This window comes from Dendrobates tinctorius, unplaced genomic scaffold, assembly GCF_039654945.1.
Source record: "Dendrobates tinctorius isolate UK_male_01 unplaced genomic scaffold, ASM3965494v1 ptg000174l, whole genome shotgun sequence".
NCBI classification, from domain to species: Eukaryota; Metazoa; Chordata; class Amphibia; order Anura; family Dendrobatidae; genus Dendrobates; species Dendrobates tinctorius.
In genome coordinates this window covers 1,694,991-1,714,155 of record NW_027361841.1, presented here as the reverse complement: position 1 = coordinate 1,714,155, position 19,165 = coordinate 1,694,991, and the positions used below count along the sequence as shown (strand labels likewise).

At 46.5% G+C, this 19,165-nt stretch overlaps 1 protein-coding gene across 3 annotated transcripts in view; it reads left to right on the top strand.

Annotated features, from left to right (window-relative positions):
* Positions 1-19,165, top strand: part of SEPHS1 (selenophosphate synthetase 1) — a 132,385-nt gene that overhangs the window by 29,877 nt on the left and 83,343 nt on the right. For all 3 annotated transcript variants that reach the window (XM_073551270.1, XM_073551269.1, XM_073551271.1), the window contains exon 2: positions 10,105-10,365. In XM_073551270.1, coding sequence (XP_073407371.1) covers positions 10,173-10,365 — 193 coding nt within the window. In that variant the 5' untranslated portion in view covers positions 10,105-10,172. The remainder of the gene's footprint in view (positions 1-10,104; positions 10,366-19,165) is intronic.

The window sequence follows — 19,165 nt, the reverse complement described above, 5'->3', positions numbered from 1 at the left end:
TTTACTATTGAGGCTGCCTATGCAGCATCAGTATTAAAAAGATCTACTGTTTAAATGATGAAAAAAAAAAAAATTCGGGTTATATTCACCTTCCAACATCCCGCGCAGTGTCCCCAGGCCTCCGTGATCCTCCGGCAGGTCCCGTTCCCAGTGATGCATTGCGGCAATGACCTTTGACGTCGCGGTCTCGGAAGACCGCTACAGCATCGCAAGACAGTGACGTCAGCAAAGGTCATTATCACAATGCATTACTGGGAATGGGACCTCGGGACCTGCCGCGTGTTTCGCTGAAGCCTGGGGACGCTGCGCGGGACGCCGGAAGGTGAATATAACCCGATTCTTTTATTTTTTCTATTTTTTACAGGGATATGGTACCCACAGCCTGGAGGACAGTCTTCTCTCCTCCGGACCGTGGGTACCATCCGCAAATGTTCTGCATAGCCACATGCGGAAAGTAAGCAGAACAATGCATTCCTATGTGGGCGGAATTGCCGCGATTCCGCAAAATAATGAGCATGCTGCGTATTTTTCCGCGATACGATTCCGCCGCGTGAAAATCCGCAGCATTAGCATAGCGGAATCCCAAAGGATTGCATGGGATGATCTTTTTGCGTTTTCGCGGCAAAATCGCGCATTAAAAACCGCCGTTTCTACGAGTGGATTCAAAAGTTATCTCCGTCTCTTCTTTGCAGGTGTCTCCTATTTATGATCCATTCTTTGCTTTGGTGAACTATTGATGAAAGGAAATGGTCACCGCTCCCTTCCTTGCATAGGGTCCTCTGCACAAATCAGAGCACGCTCCCATACTGCTAAGTGAATCCTCTCCAGCACACAGTTTTTCATGCCCCAATGTGGCTGTTGTAAAGCATTTCTCTAAGTGCTGTTGACAGCAGCTCAGACATGGTGGGTGACACCACAGTTGTGTACAGAAAATAAAATTAGGAAACATCCCATCAAAAACAGACTAGAAGAAAATATCAGTACATAGCTGTTCTCGTATCAGCGGCCAGGCTTACATTCCACTTGACATAAAGTAATATATTGCACAATTCTATAAAGAAAAGAGAAACCTGATGGATTCTTTAATGAGTCAATGAAATTCCTAGATATAACTTACAAATCAGGTCATGATGGTTCTATAATGGCTCCTATAATGCTATGCAGGACTGTGAAGTCAGTAAGCCAAACCTCCGACTCCTCTATTTCCCTGACTTCTGACCCCACAGCTCTGGTCACTACTGAGCATGTACATAAAGTGCAGCACAGATTCACCTCAACCATGACCCCACAGCTCTGGTCACTACTGAGCATGTACATAAAGTGCAGCACAGAGTCATCTCATCTACGACCCCACTGCACTGGTCACTACTGAGCATGTACATAAAGTGCAGCACAGATTTATCTCTGCTAAAAGCCGAGATCCCTAGATCAGGAACAGAACAGACATTTATAGGACATTTCAGAACTTTCCCAAATTCTTATGAAAACATTCCTAAACATCCTGCATTGTACTAATGTACCAAATTTATTTTATATTTTAGGAGTTGGTCCATTTTATACCGACAACACCAAAATGGACATCGACTACACAGCGTCTTTTCATGGGGAAGTCCACCCAGAATCGACCTGAAAAAGCACCCCATAAAATAAAAATAACGCACAGTAATGTCAAACCTACATTGCTGTTCACATGTTCTGTCTCGTGTTACTTCTTTTAACCATTTCATTATTTGCAAACCCTAAGGGTATGTTCCCACGGTCAATAAACGCTGCTGGTTGGACGCTGCGTACATCCACAGCATCAAATCCGCAGCGTCCAGATGTTACAGCATAGTGGATGGGATTTCAAGAAATCCTATGCCCACTAAGCGTTCAGAGATGCCGAGGGCATGTGGTGCGTCTTTCCAGACCGCAGCATGTCTATTTATGTAGCAGAGACTCTTAAGGCCCCGTTACATTTAGCGATGCACCAGCGATCCCGACCACGATATGACCCGGTCAGGATTGCTGGTGCATCGCTAAATGGTCGCAAGTGAGCTGCCAAACAGGCAGATCTCACCTGCGATGCAGCAGCGGTCGGCGGTCGATACTTACCGTCACATGCAGCGAGGGTGACGTCTTCCGCCTGCATCCATGGCTCGCTCGTCTGGAACTCAGCAACGAGAAAAGGACCAGGCCGATCTCGCGCGATAACCGGGGGGGGGGGCGGTCGGAGGTGAGTGTCACATGTAGCGATCTCTCTAGCGGTATCGCTGCTGCGTCACAAAATCGGTGTGTAAAGCCCCCTTAAGTCTCCGCAGCGTAAGTTACCCATAGGATTTATTTAGATGAGGTAAAACGTAAAACCGCATTATCTTTATAGTTACTTGCAGGGCTGTGGAGTCGGTAAGCCAAACCTGCGACTCCGACTCCTCAATTTCCCTTACACCGACTCCGACTCCAACTCCGACTCCACGACTCCGACTCCCACACATATTGCTTATATTTAAGTGAAAAATTTATTGTAGTACAATGTGAACCTCAGACATTTAATCATTTTTATGATCCAATAATCAAGATATTTAGATAGAACAGAATATATATTGGTGTACTACCCGGTTTTCATTCTTTTTGGTACAGATACGATATGGATAGACAGATATGGATAAATGGATATATAGATAGAGCAGATTTCTAATCTGCTTTTGCTATTGAAAACATTATCTATGAGCTCAAAAACCTTTCAGGTGATGCAGTTTTTTAAAAAGATGATCAGCTTTTGCAGCTGAAAAACGTATCCTCAAAAAATACAGGAAAAACGCTGTGTGTGAATGTAGCCTTAGATCAGGAATATATAACAGCCATTTATAGGACATTTCATAACTTTCCCAAACTCCTATGAAAAAATATTCAGCACATCCTGCATTGAATTACTGTACCCAATTTATTATATATTTTAGGAGTCGGAGTCGATCCATTTTATACCGACTCCAACTCCGACTCCGACTCCACCAAAATGAGCACCGACTCCACGACTCCGACTCCACAGCCCTGGTTACTTGCATATTAAGTGCGGGAACGCAGCTTACTACACGTGTACTAATTTAAATAAAGGTGTACCTTGTGCCACAGCTGGAAGTTCGCGTCCACTGCAGTTCTCATGATGAGCTGTGCTGACCATGAGAACTGCGGTGCAAGTGACCGCCGGAGACAGAGTTGTCTCCGGTGATCATCAGATGTAGCAGAGCTGGACTTGTCGTCGGACAGTATGTATATACTTTGGATTTGCCAATTGTGGGGCAGCTGCGGGTTGCTATTTTTAGGCTGATGAGGACCAAAATCCATAGGCCTCGCCAGCCTGAGAATGCCAGGCCGCAGCTGTCTGCTTTTTCCTTGGCTGGTTAACAAATATAGGGGGACCACACTCTATTTTTATTTTTTTTAATGGGATCCCACTATTTTTGTTAACAATCCAAGGTAATCAGACTGCTGTGGCCTGGTATTATCAGGCTGATAAGGTTCATGGCTATTGGATCCTTACCAGCCTGAAATACCAGTCCCAGTAGTCTGCTTTACTCTGGCTGGTTAACAAATATAGGGGGACCCCATGTTATTTTTTTTTTATATAATTTAGTTATTAAAAATGAGGGGACCTCTCTCTGAGCTTTCCACCACTTCCCGTGTCATGTACTTCGAGCTATGTCACAAGATTCACCATTTAAATTAGTACACATGCATAGTAAGCTGCATTTCCACACATTAGGAAGATAATGCGGTTTTACCGCATCTATTGAAAGTGTATGGGTAATTTACCTCTAGCATAACATTACATAACATTGCACTACATAAATTGACATGCTGCGGTCTGGAAAGAGGCGCTGCATGTCTATCTCTGCTAGTGAGCCACGGGCATCGGTGCACGCATAGTGGGCATGAGATTTCTTGAAATCCCATCCACTATGCTGTGACATCTGGCTGCTGCGGATGTACGCACCATCCAACTCGCAGCGTTTACTCACCGTGGGAACATACTCCAATATGTCTCAAACAGGAAATCATTTTTTTTCCTCCTCAGATTGCCAACTTTCAATTAGCTTTATTTCAAGTGACACAAAAAACGCATGCAATGAAAAAACACAGCAAATACGCATGCAGAAAAAACGCATCAGAAACACAGGTGACCTGCCAGTGACCTCAGATGCAGATTTGGTGCTGATTTCACCTGCGTCAAATCCTGAGCCATTCCTGATTGTGTGCACATACCCTAAAGTGCCTAAAAGAAGTGACATGCTCGTGTCCTAAAGCGCTTAAAAGAAGTGACATTCTCAGTCTTCAGGTGGTTTGTGCTAGGAAGCTGCCCAACTCTTGAAACTTAACAGTATAGAGTGAAAGCTGACACAAGACACAAAACCAAGAGCGAGGCCACCGATGTTTTCTTGAAAACTGCTTGTTAACAAACTTGGACACATATGGTTTGATTTCTTTGCCTGTTAGGATTGTATGGGTTGTTAGAGAAACCTGGTGAGAATTTTGTGTCAATAGCACCATTTAGAATTACATTTACTTAAAAAATCGGTGTCGTGCTCAATACTTATTTCACCCACTGGATATTTATGGAAGAGATTCTGGAGGGACGATGGTTCCTATGAATGCTTGTTTCATGATAATTGTGCAGTCTAAACAGACAACTCAAAAAACAAGAAAAACGCTTGTTTGTGAGCTGAAATGATCTTTTGTTCTGCATTATGTAGACTATTTTAAAAATTGTCAAGTTGCGTAAATGCTGCTTTTTTTTTTCTGCTGCTTTTTATCCACATACTTCCAGTATGTGTCTGGGCCAAAATAAATATAAATTTCGCTGATCGTTTTGTTTTTGATGCAGATTTGAAGCAATGTTATTTATTACAAAAAAAGCCTTGATTCTGCCCTTTAAAAATACAACTGCATTTAGGCTCCCTAAAGACTATATAGAAATATTGTACCAAAAACACCCATATCAGTTTTCATGAAATCATTCACTTCTCTTGCACAGTTAAGCACAACAGATTTTCTGCATTCAAAAAACGCAGTTCAACTCGCTCAGGAGCCACGGGAGTCAATCAGGTGGCACGTTCCTTTAAAAGATCATAGGGTTTATTGCTTCATAACCCATAAAGCAGCATATAACATAAGGAATAGCCTTTAGGTCAGGCGAAAACAAGCATAAATGTCCATTATTTCAGGCTCAGTCCTGGAGCCTCAGCAAAACACAGGAGGCTAATCCCTCCTCACATACAGCCAATATCCATAGGCCTCCCCGGGTCAGCAGCCTCAGCACATGGTCTTCAGGAAGGTAGCACACCTTCCTCCACCTAGGCCTGCCGGGACCTTCCACATGGCCCAATCAGATCCATGCGCTCTCTCTCATGTGACCAGACCTCAGGTACCTTATATGGTCGATAACCACACCCACAGGTGGTCACATGGCTATGACCTCACTAAAAGTCCTATTACACACACAGCCACACACAGGCTTCCCTGACACATTGTAACAGAAACATCAGTAGTACCTCTGCTGATCAATACATATATTCAAGCTTCCATCACAAGGCCACCTATGGTCTTGGGATACATAACTGTCATTCAGCATCCTATACCCATTACCACAATGGATATGCCTGTAGGCCCGTACTGGGACACCCACACAGCACCCCCTAGCGGACATAGTGGTCACTACACCACATACCTCCCCCCCTCTGTTCAAACTTGTGGGGTTGAACACATGATATCACCCAGGGATCTCGAGACCGGGCACCCATGTCACCTTGCCCTACAAGTCGAGAGGACCATCTCAGTCTGTTTTGGTAGTCATACTGCATCATATTTACGATAGGCCTCACACAGCGGTCAGTATCTCGGCGTTGGGCTTTGGCCTTCCCGTCAACGTCCGTCAGCGTGACCAGACACTCTTTAGTCTCCCCCTGTCTGCAGTGCGCTCCGTCACCCGACCTTTCACTGGCCGCTCTCCCGGTTTGTATGGTCATGAGTCCCACATCCAGTTGGGCTAACTGGCTGGTCTGAGTCTGACCCTCTGTCGCTACGTCCACCACCGGGTCTCGTGCCTATGCTACTAAGATTAGAACTGCCACTTGTGGACTCTCAACGTTCTTGCCTTGGACTACCTGTCCTTTCATTTTTTGGAGGATCCCTTCGGGTCCTTACACCTTGGGTTGGAGGTGGATGCCACCTGACGTTCTGTATCTGCTTATTCAACTGCAGTCGGTCCTGTCTTAGCTGCTCTATCTCCTTCAGGTACGCTACCCGATATTCCAGGAGCATGCAAAGCTTCCCAGTGCTTTCCATCGAGCCAACCACAATGACTGGAACCATGTCATCTTCAACAGCAACTTGGATTTCCCCAGCAGGTGGGATCCTTACTCTCTTTACACTGGATCGATTTACCATCTCCTGTATCACCTTTCCAAGTCTGCCAACGACTTTCCCCACCAGATTTCTGGGTACCGGAATTATGTCTTCCACAAAGCCCAGCCGACTTTGAGCTTCCCTTGCAAGCTCCAGACGTCGAGCGGCTTTCCTATTACGCAACACGAGCATCTGTTTCGTGCGGAGACATTGTAGGTGCATCTCCTTCAGGACAGCCACCCTTCTCTCTGTGTCTTCCGTTTCTGCCAGCATCACCAACTGGTATGTCTCTGGTGCCCAGCTCACACTATAGGCATTAACTGCCTTTTTAAAGGTCTCATGCACACTCTCGCTGGCTCATGCTTCTCGCACGTCTTTGGGTACCTCCATCACACACTTGAAGGTCGTGGACTTGCTCTCATCCTGGACAGATGGCTCTGGGTTCCCCACGGACACTTCCCTTAATACAGTTGTCCCAACCGGGGGAATATCTTGTTCAGCTTTCCGCTCCAAATCTTCAGGAGATTTTAACTCTTTGAAACCCTTTGCCAAGATGGGCTTTGGCAGTTCTGCCTTGCTATCAGTCGGGCACGGCTGCTGTAATCTTCGCCCAACAACTTCTCCCGCAGAAGACCTCCTACTGTTTCTTTGAGCACTCTCACATCTTCTCTGAGGGTCTCATTCCCACCTTGCCACGTTGTCAGGTGACCTCTGAGCTTCAAGACCTCTCTCTCTCCAGCTCATCCACTCTGCACTCGACCATTTGTCTCAGGGCCTTGACTGCCGAGAGCTCGGACTCTAGGTGGCGCAGCCGCTCCACCTACGCGGAGTTGGCGACTTCCATACTCGCCACCTTCAGACACTCCCTCGCCAGCTGTTGACACATCTCTTCGCGCCCTTGCTCCAAGTCTCGTAGGTGCGCTTCTACCTGGTGACAACGGTCAACTTGCTCTTTCCACATGTATACTTCCTTAATCAGGTTGTCAACTTGACCCTCTAGCTGTCGGTTGATAGTGGTCAAATTAGAGTCACTACTCCTGTCATCCAAGAACAGCAAGCCCCCATTCACACAGGTGTCGGACCCTTTTTCTGGAAGCCCCCCGTCTCCCACGGTCACTTCTACCTCTGACCTGTCCACTTTAGGAGGCGTCGCCGTCTCAATGTCTGCTAGCCCACCAGTAGAAAGGTCTCCATCCCCCTGCTGTAGAGGAACTCCCCTCTCCCACAAGCCATAGAACAGTCTAGAGTCCCGGCCTATAACCACTGCACATGACAGATTCGGGACTATCGCGACATCCTGTCCCGCAATGTCCCAGCCTGTCTCAAAGACTACCCTGGCCACTGGACAATCCTTAGTGCCCCCGTGGTTGCACGTGATCCCAACCTTTCTGCCGGGTATCTCAGGAGCAACCCTCAGTAGAGTCACCGGGCTCTCAGGGTCGACCAGACCAACCACGTCTTCGTTATTTACCTGGAGGCCACACCCCCGTAGCATTGTGCTGGCTGGGTAGTTCACCACCCAGATTGGACAGACATAGGACATTTGGCCCTGGCAACAGTTTGTCTGTACCACCCCTTTCATGCCGGGATGCTCCTCCCCCTTTTGGGCCACTATCCCCTTTTTGGACTCCACCTCCCACTGGGAGTCCACCCCTTTTTCGGTTACTACCCCAATTTGGGTCACCGCCCCTTTGCGACTCCACCCCCTTTTGGGCTACCACCCCGATTTGCGTCACCGCCCCCTTTTGGGACTCCACCCCCTTTTGGGCTACCACTCCGATTTGGGCCACCGCCCCCTTTCGGGATTTCCCCATGTCTGTTCTGCAGAACTTCTTATGCCACAGTTCACACAGTACAGTTTGTCTTTTTGGGCTGTTACTGGCCCTTTAAGCACGACACCACACCAGTTCCTCCTGGCGCTGCCACAGCTCCTGCTGTCACAAATCACTGGCACCTCCGGCTGCTGTTCACACACACACACACACACACAGTGGCTGGTGTCACTGCAGCTCCTGCTGCGCCATCTTCGTGGACCCGCCGATCCACCGGAAGCCGCTTGTCCCCTTCGTAACCCCGCCGAGTTACAGGAAGCCGCTTGTCACCTTCGTGACTCCCACTGAGCCACCGCAGGTTGAGTTGAGAAAAAAAGAGAAAAAAAAACCACCATACAAAAAAAACTCACGTGTCCTGTCTGTGTGCTATTCAGGACGTTCCGTCTCCGCCTGAGACCGTCCAACACACAGGGCGCATCGGGTGCTCTTCAGGGAGCGGCCCTCCTCCCAGGGTTTCCCAACACACTGGCCTCACCAGGTCCAGGGGCTCAGCGGGTGCTATTCAGGACATTCGTCTCCTCCTGAGACTGCCCAACACTAACGCCTCACCAGGTCCAAGGTCATACCACGTGCTCCAGGGAGACGATTCTTCTCCTAGAACCTCCCAACACTGACCCTCCAGGACCTTGCTCACTGAACCCTCCAGGTACATCGTCTTACTCACTGACCCAGGTCAGTACCACACGAACACCAGTCCGTTGCCTGTGTCTGCCACACAGGTCCTCGGGTACCTTTTCTCCACCGAGGCACCCTAGCACAATTCAGTCTCTTTCTCACTGACCCCGGTCAGTATTACTCACGGTTTTCCAGACCGTCTGCTCTCCTGGCTCAGAGCCGCCAGTACGGCAACATGTGCTTCTTGGAACCGCTGCCCGCAGTCTGTCACCAATTGTAGGGATTCAACTCGCTCAGTAGCCACGGGAGTCAATCAGGAGGCATGTTCCTTTAAAAGTTCATAGGGTTTATTGCTTCATAATCCATAAAACAGCACATAACATAAGGAATAGCCTTTAGGTCAGGCGAAAACAAGCATAAATGTCCATTATTTCAGGCTCAGTCCTGGAGCCTCAGCAAAACACAGGAGGCTAATCCCTCCTCACATACAGCCAATATCCATAGGCCTCCCCAGGTCAGCAGCCTCAGCACATGGTCTTCAGGAAGGTAGCACACCTTCCTCCACCTAGGCCTGCCGGGACCTTCCACATGGCCCAATCAGATCCATGCGCGCTCTCTCATGTGACCGGACCTCAGGTACCTTATATGGTCCATAACCACACCCACAGGTGGTCACATGGTTATGACCTCACTAAAGGTCCTATTACACACAGGCTTCCCTGACACATTGTAACGGAAACGTCAGCAGTACCTCTGCTGATCAATACATATATTCAAGCTTCCATCACAAGGCCACCTATGGTCTTGGGATACATAACGGTCATTCAGCATCCTATACCCATTACCCCAATGGATATGCCTGTATGCCCGTCCTGGGACACCCACACAGCGCCCCCTAGAGGACATAGTGGTCACTACACCACAGTAGCTACAAAAAAAAAAATTTGCACTGTGTGGTAACACGACCTGAGAGTACTTTGCCAAAGATGCAGCAAGTGAGTGCAAATGGCAAGCAGAGGTGCTCTACATAGAATGCTCCATCTAGATTCCTTAAAAACTCGCAGCCACCGAAGGATTTGTAGGGACACATTTCTTACAGCCATTTGGTAGAAGGATTGTGGAATCTATTTTGGACAGAATAAAAAATTCAGAGATATTGCAGTAATTTCTTATTAACCATTAAATATTTTTGGTTAAGCAAATGCTCTCGTCTTGCCCTTGAGTTCTAGAACTATAGCAGTTTTACATGAAATTTCTTCTGAATTTGTTTTTACAGGTTAATCCAGAACGGAGCCAACCCATTTGTTCACTAAACAGAAACTGACAATAATCAGTCTGTAAAACATGTCTGTCCGGGAGTCCTTCAATCCAGAAAGTTATGAGCTTGATAAAAACTTCCGCCTGACTCGCTTTGCAGAGCTTAAAGGCACCGGTTGCAAAGTCCCCCAAGATGTTTTGCAAAAACTGCTGGAGTCCTTGCAAGAGAATCACTTTCAGGAAGATGAGCAATTTCTTGGGGCAGTTATGCCAAGGTTGGGTAAGTAGTGATGATAATATGTGTTTTGTGTCCTCCTTAAGTGCTTCATTACTTTCATGTTGTACTATCCACGGGTACATGCAGTTGCTGAGATAATAACAGCTGATGTGTTGCGGTCCTGGGTGTCGAACCCTCATCAATCCTAAGTATTGGCCCTCAGTACCTAAGTAGTAGACACCCCCCCTTAAAGGAAATCTGTCACCTCATTTTTGGGCTATAAGCTGCAGCCACCTTCATCAGGGGCTTATCTTCAGCATTCTGTATTGCTGTAGATAAGCCCCCGATGTAACCTGAAAGATAAGAAAAACAAGTTAGATTATACCCACCGGGGGGGCGGGGGTGGTGAGTGTCGCGGTCCAGTACGGCGCCTCCCATCTTCTAGCGATGTCTTCCTCCTTCTGCTGCGGCTCCTGCGCAGGCGTACTTTATCTGCCCTGCCCTTATTTACAGAATGCTGTAGATAAGCCCCTGATGGCGGTGGCCACATCTTATAGGCCAACAAAAGGGTGACAGATTCCCTTTACGATTAAGCATTTCGTGTATCTTGTGTATTGTCACATAGTATTTTCCATGTTGCTGTTTGGTAGCATTGCTGCATGCAAAAAATAAAAATTCAGAAATTACTAGTCAACTTGATAAGTTTTTAAAAGTAATCCCCTAACATTTAGGCTATGTGCGAACCTTGCGTCTTTGCTTGCAGCGGAAAATACACACATTTTTTGTGTTTTTTTTCATGCGTTTCTGTAAATCCATAGAGCTAAATAAAGATGTATTATTAAAAAAAAAAGAATTGTGATGTAATTTCCTTGTTCAAACCTCCTCTTTTTCATTTTCCATTGAAGACCATAATGTCATTATATACCATGTTCAAATATAATGTTTACACACAAGACAAATATAAGTGAATATATATATATATATATATATATATAGATATAGTGAGGCAGTGAACCCCTGTTACAGGTAAGGGGCGCTGTGGGTGCGCTTCAGGATGCGCTTGGAGGCATGATTGTGAATTAGGGACTGGCATTATTGTAAATGGCCAGTATGTGTCGCAGAGGTTCTCTGCGCTGTAAGCCCAAAATGATATGGTTATCCTGGGACTTATAGTTCCACAAGTATTTGTTGTGTTTACTTATAAGGGGGGCTTATAGGCTTAGTTAGAGAGCTGGGCGGGAATTGACAGACCACACATGCACCGCCTATCCATGGGCGTGGTTACAACCATATAATGTGACTGAGGTCTGGTCACATGGTCAGAGGACCTTGGACTGACGAAGAGTCAGCCTGTGGAGCAGGAGCTCCTGAAAGGTAACCCCTGGTATGGGGAAAGAACTATGTGCACTGACAAAGGTCAGTTACTGAACTTTGCGGCCACCCGGTGACTGGAGAGTCAGGCATGACTAGTGAATGCATAGTAAAGCCATACGTGATGAATTAATGGACTATGTTTAAGCTGGTGATGTGCAGCATGGCTTACGGTGCGGTTTATGACGTTTTAAATAAACCGTATGGACTGTTTGTGTGAAAAACCGTGCCTGTTTACGTTAATCCGCTGCCAAGCAAGTGTTCCCCAGCACACATAGTAAGCGCTATCTTACATTTGGTGCAGAATGCGGGCAACGGTTCAGAAAGCACGTGTGAGGTGTTTTGGCTCGGTGGGGTCACAACGTTTTTCTTTCTCACGTCAGCTTGCTGTGGCTCGGCGGGGTCACGAAGATTACAATCATCGGGCTGTAACTCGGCGGTGTTAGAATCTGTTCCGTTTGTAATTATCCGCCATTTTCTTGTAGTGTTTTGGCTGCTTGTCTTTTTCCTCTGGTGCTGGGTTTGCCTTGGGTTAGGTGATTGTATCATCCTTTATTAACCTGCACCTGTCTCCCATTCTTGCTGGAAAACAGTGTTAATCTGCTTGAGTTCTGGCTTGGAGCTTTGCTTTGCCTACTGTGTGTTTAATTAGTGCAGTGCTGGGACCTCTGGTTCTGCTAGTCTTAGTTTCTGTTGTCAGTTTGTTTCTGCAGCCTTCTCTTTGTTTTCTATTAGGAGGTGAACCGTTTTTGTACCCAGTCCTTAGATCTTTCAGGGACCCCCTTCCCCCTGTCTATAGGTCTTCGCTTGAGAATAACCTAGGATCGTCGGTGAGTCTATTCGCAAGGAATGGGTCGCCCACTCCATCGTAGGGTATCAGCCTAGTCGCAGTGCAGGGTCAGTCCCCTCCCCTCCCACCCTAGTTCTATGCTGCAGTACCGTAACAGTTTGTCCAGCCCGAGAAAGTATTAAAGAAAAAAAAACCCTCCCGGATTTCTGCAAAATGAACAGCGTTCAGGATCTCGCTCAACGCCTGCAACAGTTAACATTGGAAGTTTCCAGCTTACAACAGCACGTGAGTAATTTCCCAGGAGTCCGCCTTGAAGAGCCTGGGTTTGCCTGAATGTTTTTCTGGTAAACGGCAGGAATTTTTTTCGTTTAAAAATGCATGTTTACTTTATTTTCAGCTTAGACCCAGGTCTTCAGGGCTGAATTACAGCGTGTGGGGATTGTTATGTCCTTATTGCGAGGGGAGCCACAAGTTTGGGTATTTTCATTGCGTCCAGATGACCCTTGTTTGGTGTCAGTAGAAGCGTTTTTTTCTGCTATAGCGTTAGTATATGACGATCTGGATCGGGTCGCTACAGCCGAGGCTAACCTCAGACTGCTGATACAGGGTTCTGATGACGCTGAGGGATATTGTACTCAGTTCAGACGATGGTCTGCAGAAGTCAGCAGGAATGATCCAGCGCTCCAGTCTGTTTTTAGCAGGTTTGAATGACAGGGTTAAAGAGTTACTCATTCCATACCCTGCACCTGCTACACTTGAGGCTGCCATGCAATTAGCTATCAAGGTGGATAGAAGATTGAGAGACAGACAGAATGAGGAGAAGGCTTCAATGGCTCCTGTCTCTCAAGAGACCCCCGTGGACTATGGGGAACCGATGCAACTTGGGGCAATGTCCTCTTGTTCCCAGGAAAGGGAGAGAAGGTTCTCTGAGGGGCTATGCCTTAATTGTGGTAAGACTGGCCATTTTATTAAGCAATGTGAAGGTCGCATAAATCAGGAAAAGAAAAAAAAAAAGGGTCAGAGTAACCCTCCCGTTCGTATTGCATTTTTACGGTCCGCAGGAGTTTCTTTTTCTGGTAGTTCTATCTGTCATGGTCATGCTTTGGATTTTCAAGTGATGGTGGACTGTGGGTCTGCACTGAATTTGATCGATCAACAATTTCTAGACAAGTATAAGATTGAGTCTGTACCTTTATCATCCCCTTTTCCTGTAGTGTCGATTGATAAGACTCCTCTAGAGCATGGGTGCGTTTCTCGAAAGGTCACCGGGTTTCCACTCACTGTGAATATGGAGCACCAGGAATCTTTAGATTTGTTTGTACTTGATAAATTGCCTTTTCCAGTCGTCCTGGGGTTACCCTGTTTAAAAGTGCACAATCCTGTACTGGACTGGTCATCAAATACTATAAGATCCTGGGGTCAGGGGTGTTATGGGAAATGTTGTGATGTACACATCGCTGCTGTTGTGAAAAATGAGCTACCTGAAGCCATTCAGGAATTCTGGAAAGTATTTTCTGAAGTTGAGTCACAAGCTCTACCACCGCATAGAGATTACAATTGTGCTATTGAGTTCGTCCCAGGTGCTACTCTCCCTAAGAGTTGTTTATTTAATCTGACAATTCCCGAGAGGGAGGCCTTAAAGGAATACCTGCAGACTAGTCTTGCTGCATATAAGACCAATCCAAGTCCCCTGTGGCAGTGGGATTCTTTAAAGTAAAAAAAAATAAAAAATGGGGGTCTTAGGCCGTGTCAGGATTTCAGGGAGATTAATAAGATCACTGTGCGTAATCCTTACCCCTTGCTGCTAATTCCGGATTTGTTTAACCAATTAGTTGGAGCCAAGTGGTTCTCTCCGTGGGGCATATAATTTGCTGCGGATTAAAGAAGGCGATGACTAGAAGGCAGCCTTTAATACCCCAGAAGGTCATTTTGAGTGTCTAGTAAAGCCTTTCGGCCTTACAAATGCTCCGGCGTTCTTTCAAAATTTCATCAGCGACATTCTGACGCCGTTGATCGGTAGGAGTGTTATTGTTTATTTGGATGATTTTTTGATCTACTCGCCCGATCTGGAGTCGCATTGGCAGAGAGTCCGCAAGGTTCTGCAGATTTTGAGAAAAAACACACTCTTTGCTAAACTGGAGAAATGCAAGTTTGCAGTACAGAAAATTAGCTTTTTGGGGTACATTGTTTCCAGTGATGGGTTTGAGATGGAACCGGTAAAGGTTCAGGAGGTATTGGAGTGGCCTAGACCTGAATGCTTGAAGTCAATTCAGAGATTATTGGGGTTTTCTAATTATTACAGAAAATTCATAAATAATTTTTCTGTTATCGCCAAACCCCTTACTGATCTGACTAAGAAGGGTTCCAATACTGTCCAATGGTCCCCTGAGGCTGTTAAGGCTTTTGAGCATCTCAAGGAGAAGTTTAGCTCTGCTCCTGTTTTGATCCAGACAGATGAGACTAAAGCCCCCTTTACATTTAGCGATGCACCAGCGATCCCGACCACGATATGACCCGGTCAGGATTGCTGGTGCATCGCTAAATGGTCGCTAGTGAGCTGCCAAACAGGCAGATCTCACCAGCGACGTAGCCACGCAGCAGCGGTCGTTACTTACCTTTCAGACGCGGCGATGATGACGTCCTACACCCGCGTCCACGCGTTGCTCGTCGGCGCCAGCAGGAAGCCCAGCAGGAAGCAGCCGACGAGAAATGAACCTGAACGATCTCGCGCGATCAGCAATAGACAGCGGGGGAGTCGGTCAGAGGTAAGTATCACATGTAGCGATATCGCTAGCAATATCGCTGCTGCGTCACAAAATCGGTGACGCTTTAGCGATATCGCTATGTGTAAAGCCCCCTTAAGCCCTTTCTGGTAGATTTGGATGCCTCATCGGTAGGAGTGGGGGCTGTTCTGTCACAGGAGAGAGAGAATGGGGTACATCCCTGTGCGTTCTTTTCGAAGAAATTTTAGGAGGCGGAGCTCAACTACGATGTTGGGAACCGAGAATTGCTGGCTATTAAGCTTGCGTTTGAGCATTGGTGACATTTTTTTGGAGGGCGCTAGACATCCTATACAAGTCTTTACGGATCTTAAGAATCTGATCTATCTGTATGCTGCTAAACGTTTGAATGCTCGTCAAACTAGGTGGGCATTGTTTTTTGCCCGGTTACATTTCTCTGTGACATATATCCCTGGGACAAAGAATGTTAAAGCTGATGCTTTGTCTCGAAGTTTCTCCCCAGCGGTTAATACTGAAAAGAAGGAATTTATTCTGCAGAAAGGGGTGGTGGTGGCAGCATTAGGTTCTGAGTTGGAAAATATCATTCTTAAAGCCCAGGATTCCGCACCAACTAACACTCTGTATGGGAAATTATTTGTGCCTAAAGCCCTGAGGAGAGCTTTGTTTACTGAATGTCATGAGTCTCGTTTGGCGGGTCATCCAGGGATTTCCGAAACTAGAAAGTCGATCAGTCGGAGTTTTTGGTGGCCGGGGTGGCTAAGAGAAATCGGCAAGTGGGTGCGTCAATGTACTGTGTGCGCTAGGTTTCAGCCTTCTCATGCTCCAGTGGCAGGGTTTCTGTGCCAGTTAGAGGTTCCTAGTTCCCCATGGACGCATCTTGCAATGAATTTTATCACCGACCTGCCGGTCTCTGAGGGTTTTTCTGTCATCTGGGTTGTAGAGGACCGGTTTAGTAAGATGTCATCTGGTCCCGTTCAATAAGTTACCCTGCGCTAAGACACTTGCCAGGGCATTTGTGAAAGAGATTGTCAAATTCCATGGTGTTCCCACGGACATTGTCTCCGATAGGGGACCAAAGTTTATGGCTCGATTTTTGGCGTGCCTTTTGTGACAGACTTAAGGTTCATTTGTCATTTTCGTCAGTTTATCATCCGGAGTCCAATGGACAAACTGAGAGGAAAAACCAGGATGTTGAGCAGTTTTTGAGATGTTTTGTAGCAGACAATCAGGAGATGTGGTCGGACTATCTACCATTAGCTGAGTTTGCTCTCAATAATCATACATCTTCTTCGGCTAGGTGTTCTTTTTTTTTTTTTTTTGTTGTACTGGGAAGTGTTATGATTTGGTCACCGAGGAGGAAAGCAAGACCAAGTTAAGCCACAGAAAACCATAGAGGTTGGTAACTAAGCGGATGGCCGACCCCTGATCCTATCCACACAACTAGCAGTAGCCGTGGAGCGTACCTACGATGATTCTAGACGCCTCGACACAGCCGGACAGCTAAATAAGCCTAAAGCAAGAAAGGGGGAAATCTAAACGCAGACCCCAAAGGAATAGATAGCCCCCAAACATATATTGTCAGTGAGACAAGATGAAAACACAAACGCAGGTAGGAAAATAGGCTGAGCAAATGCTAGGGCCCACACTAACCAGACAGGACAGGAAAGACACTGTCTGCAATCACGCCAAAAACCCTGCAAAAAATGTCCAACACGTCTGATAGAAAAATACTGAAGTCACTCGACTTCACCCACTATATCAGCACTCTGGCATATTCTGAAAGCAGAGCAAAAAGAGGCCAATCTAATAAGGGACAAAAACAAACTGGCACAAGCAGTAACATAAGGATGGAAATTCAGCACAGAACCAGCCGGGGCTGGCTGACCACACAAAACTGAATAGACAAAACCAAATCAAATGTGAACAATAGCAAAAGAACACTTAGCTTGAGCATGCAGGGACTGAGCTGGAAACTAAGACCTCAGGAAGCATGAAAAAATCACCAGCAGGGATAGAGGGAGTCGGCTGTCTTAAATCCAGTCAAAAACTCCAGATGTCCAATCGTCCTCCTCATTATCAGGTGGCAGGCCTCGGTTAATTAGATCAGCTCCATTACCTCCTGTAACCACGAGAGGGAGCATGGAAAGAGAACTCGCGACCCCTCTGTCAATATAACTAGCTCCACTACCTTCACTAGTAACCAGAGGTAGGCCAGAAAATGAATTCACAACAGTACCCCCCTTTGAGGAGGGGTCATCGAACTCTCCTCCACGCCACCAGGCTGATCAGGATGGGCCCGGTGAAAAGCACGAACCAATTTATCAGCATGAATGTCAGAAGCAGAGACCCAAGAATTATCCTCCTGGCCATAACCCTTCCATTTGACCAAGTACTGGAGTCTCCGTCTAGCCAAACGAGAATCCAATATTTTCTCTACCTCATATTCCACATTGCCTTTAACCAATACAGGGTCAGGAGTTGCCGCCGTAGGAACTACTGGTCCACAAACCTCTTTAACGGAGATTTATGAAACACGTTATGGATCTTAAACGTAACTGGAAGAGCCAATTGAAAAGAAACAGGATTAAGAATCTCCAAAATCTTAAAAGGTCCAATGAATCTTGGCTTGAACTTTGGAGACGCAACCTTCATAGGAATATTCTTTGACGACAACCAAACCATATCACCCACTTTAAACCGGGGACCAATGGTCCTATGCCGGTTGGAAAACCGTTGGGCTTTTTCCTGAGAGCGGGACAACTTATCCACAACTTGGTCCCAAATCTGCTGCATTCTCTCTACCACAGTGTCCACACTTGGGCAGGTTGAAGATTCCACTTGCCCTGAAGAAAATCGAGGATGAAACCCAAAGTTACAGAAAAAGGGAGACATCAAAGTGGGAGAACTAGCTCTATTGTTTAGCGTGAATTTGGCCAAGGGCAAAAATGAGACCCAGTCATCCTGATCAGCAGATATAAAACATCTCAAATAGGACTCCAAAGTCTGGTTTGTTCTCTCAGTCTGCCCATTGGTCTGAGGATGAAACGCAGAGGAGAAAGATAACTGAACTCCCAGATTGGAACAAAAAGTTCTACAAAATCTGGAAACAAACTGGACTCCTCTGTCCGACACAATGTTCTCAGGAATCCCATGCAACCGAACCACCTGTTGTAAAAACAAGGGCACCAACTCTGAAGAAGATGGCAATTTTGGGAGTGGTACAAGATGGATCATCTTAGAAAATCTGTCACAAATCACCCAGATAACAGTCATTCTCTGAGAGACAGGAAGATCAGAAATAAAATCCATTGAGATATGGGTCCATGGCCTCTTGGGCACCGGCAGGGGCATCAACAACCCACTAGAATGAGAACAGGGTTTACACTGAGAACAAGTCCCACAGGACTGCACAAAATTCCTGACATCACGAGATAAGGCAGACCGACTCACCAAATCTCTGGTACCAAAAATACCTGGATGACCACCCAACGCGGAGCAATGAATTTCAGACATCACTCTCTTCCTCCAGGGCACGTCTCAAATCGGGCGAGATGGCAGAAAGAACTACCCCCTCACCTAGAATGGCAGTAGGCTTGGTCACAATAAGAGAATCCGCAAAGAAACTCCTAGAAAGAGCGTCCTCCTTAACATTCTTAGTGCCTGGAAGAAAAGAGACCTCAAAATTAAAATGCGTGAAAAACAAGGCCCACCTAGCCTGTCTAGGATTCAAGCGTTTGGCTGATTCAAGATAAATCAAATTCTTGTGGTCGGTGAGGACCACAACTTGATGTCTAGCTCCCTCCAACCAATGTCTCCACTCTTTAAATGCCCATTTCATGGCCAATAATTCCCGATTCCCCACGTCATAGTTACGTTCAGATGGGGAGAATTTTCGAGAAAAGAAGGCACAGGGATTCATTTTAGAAGGCACCGGATCTTTTTGGGACAAAACAGCTCCTGC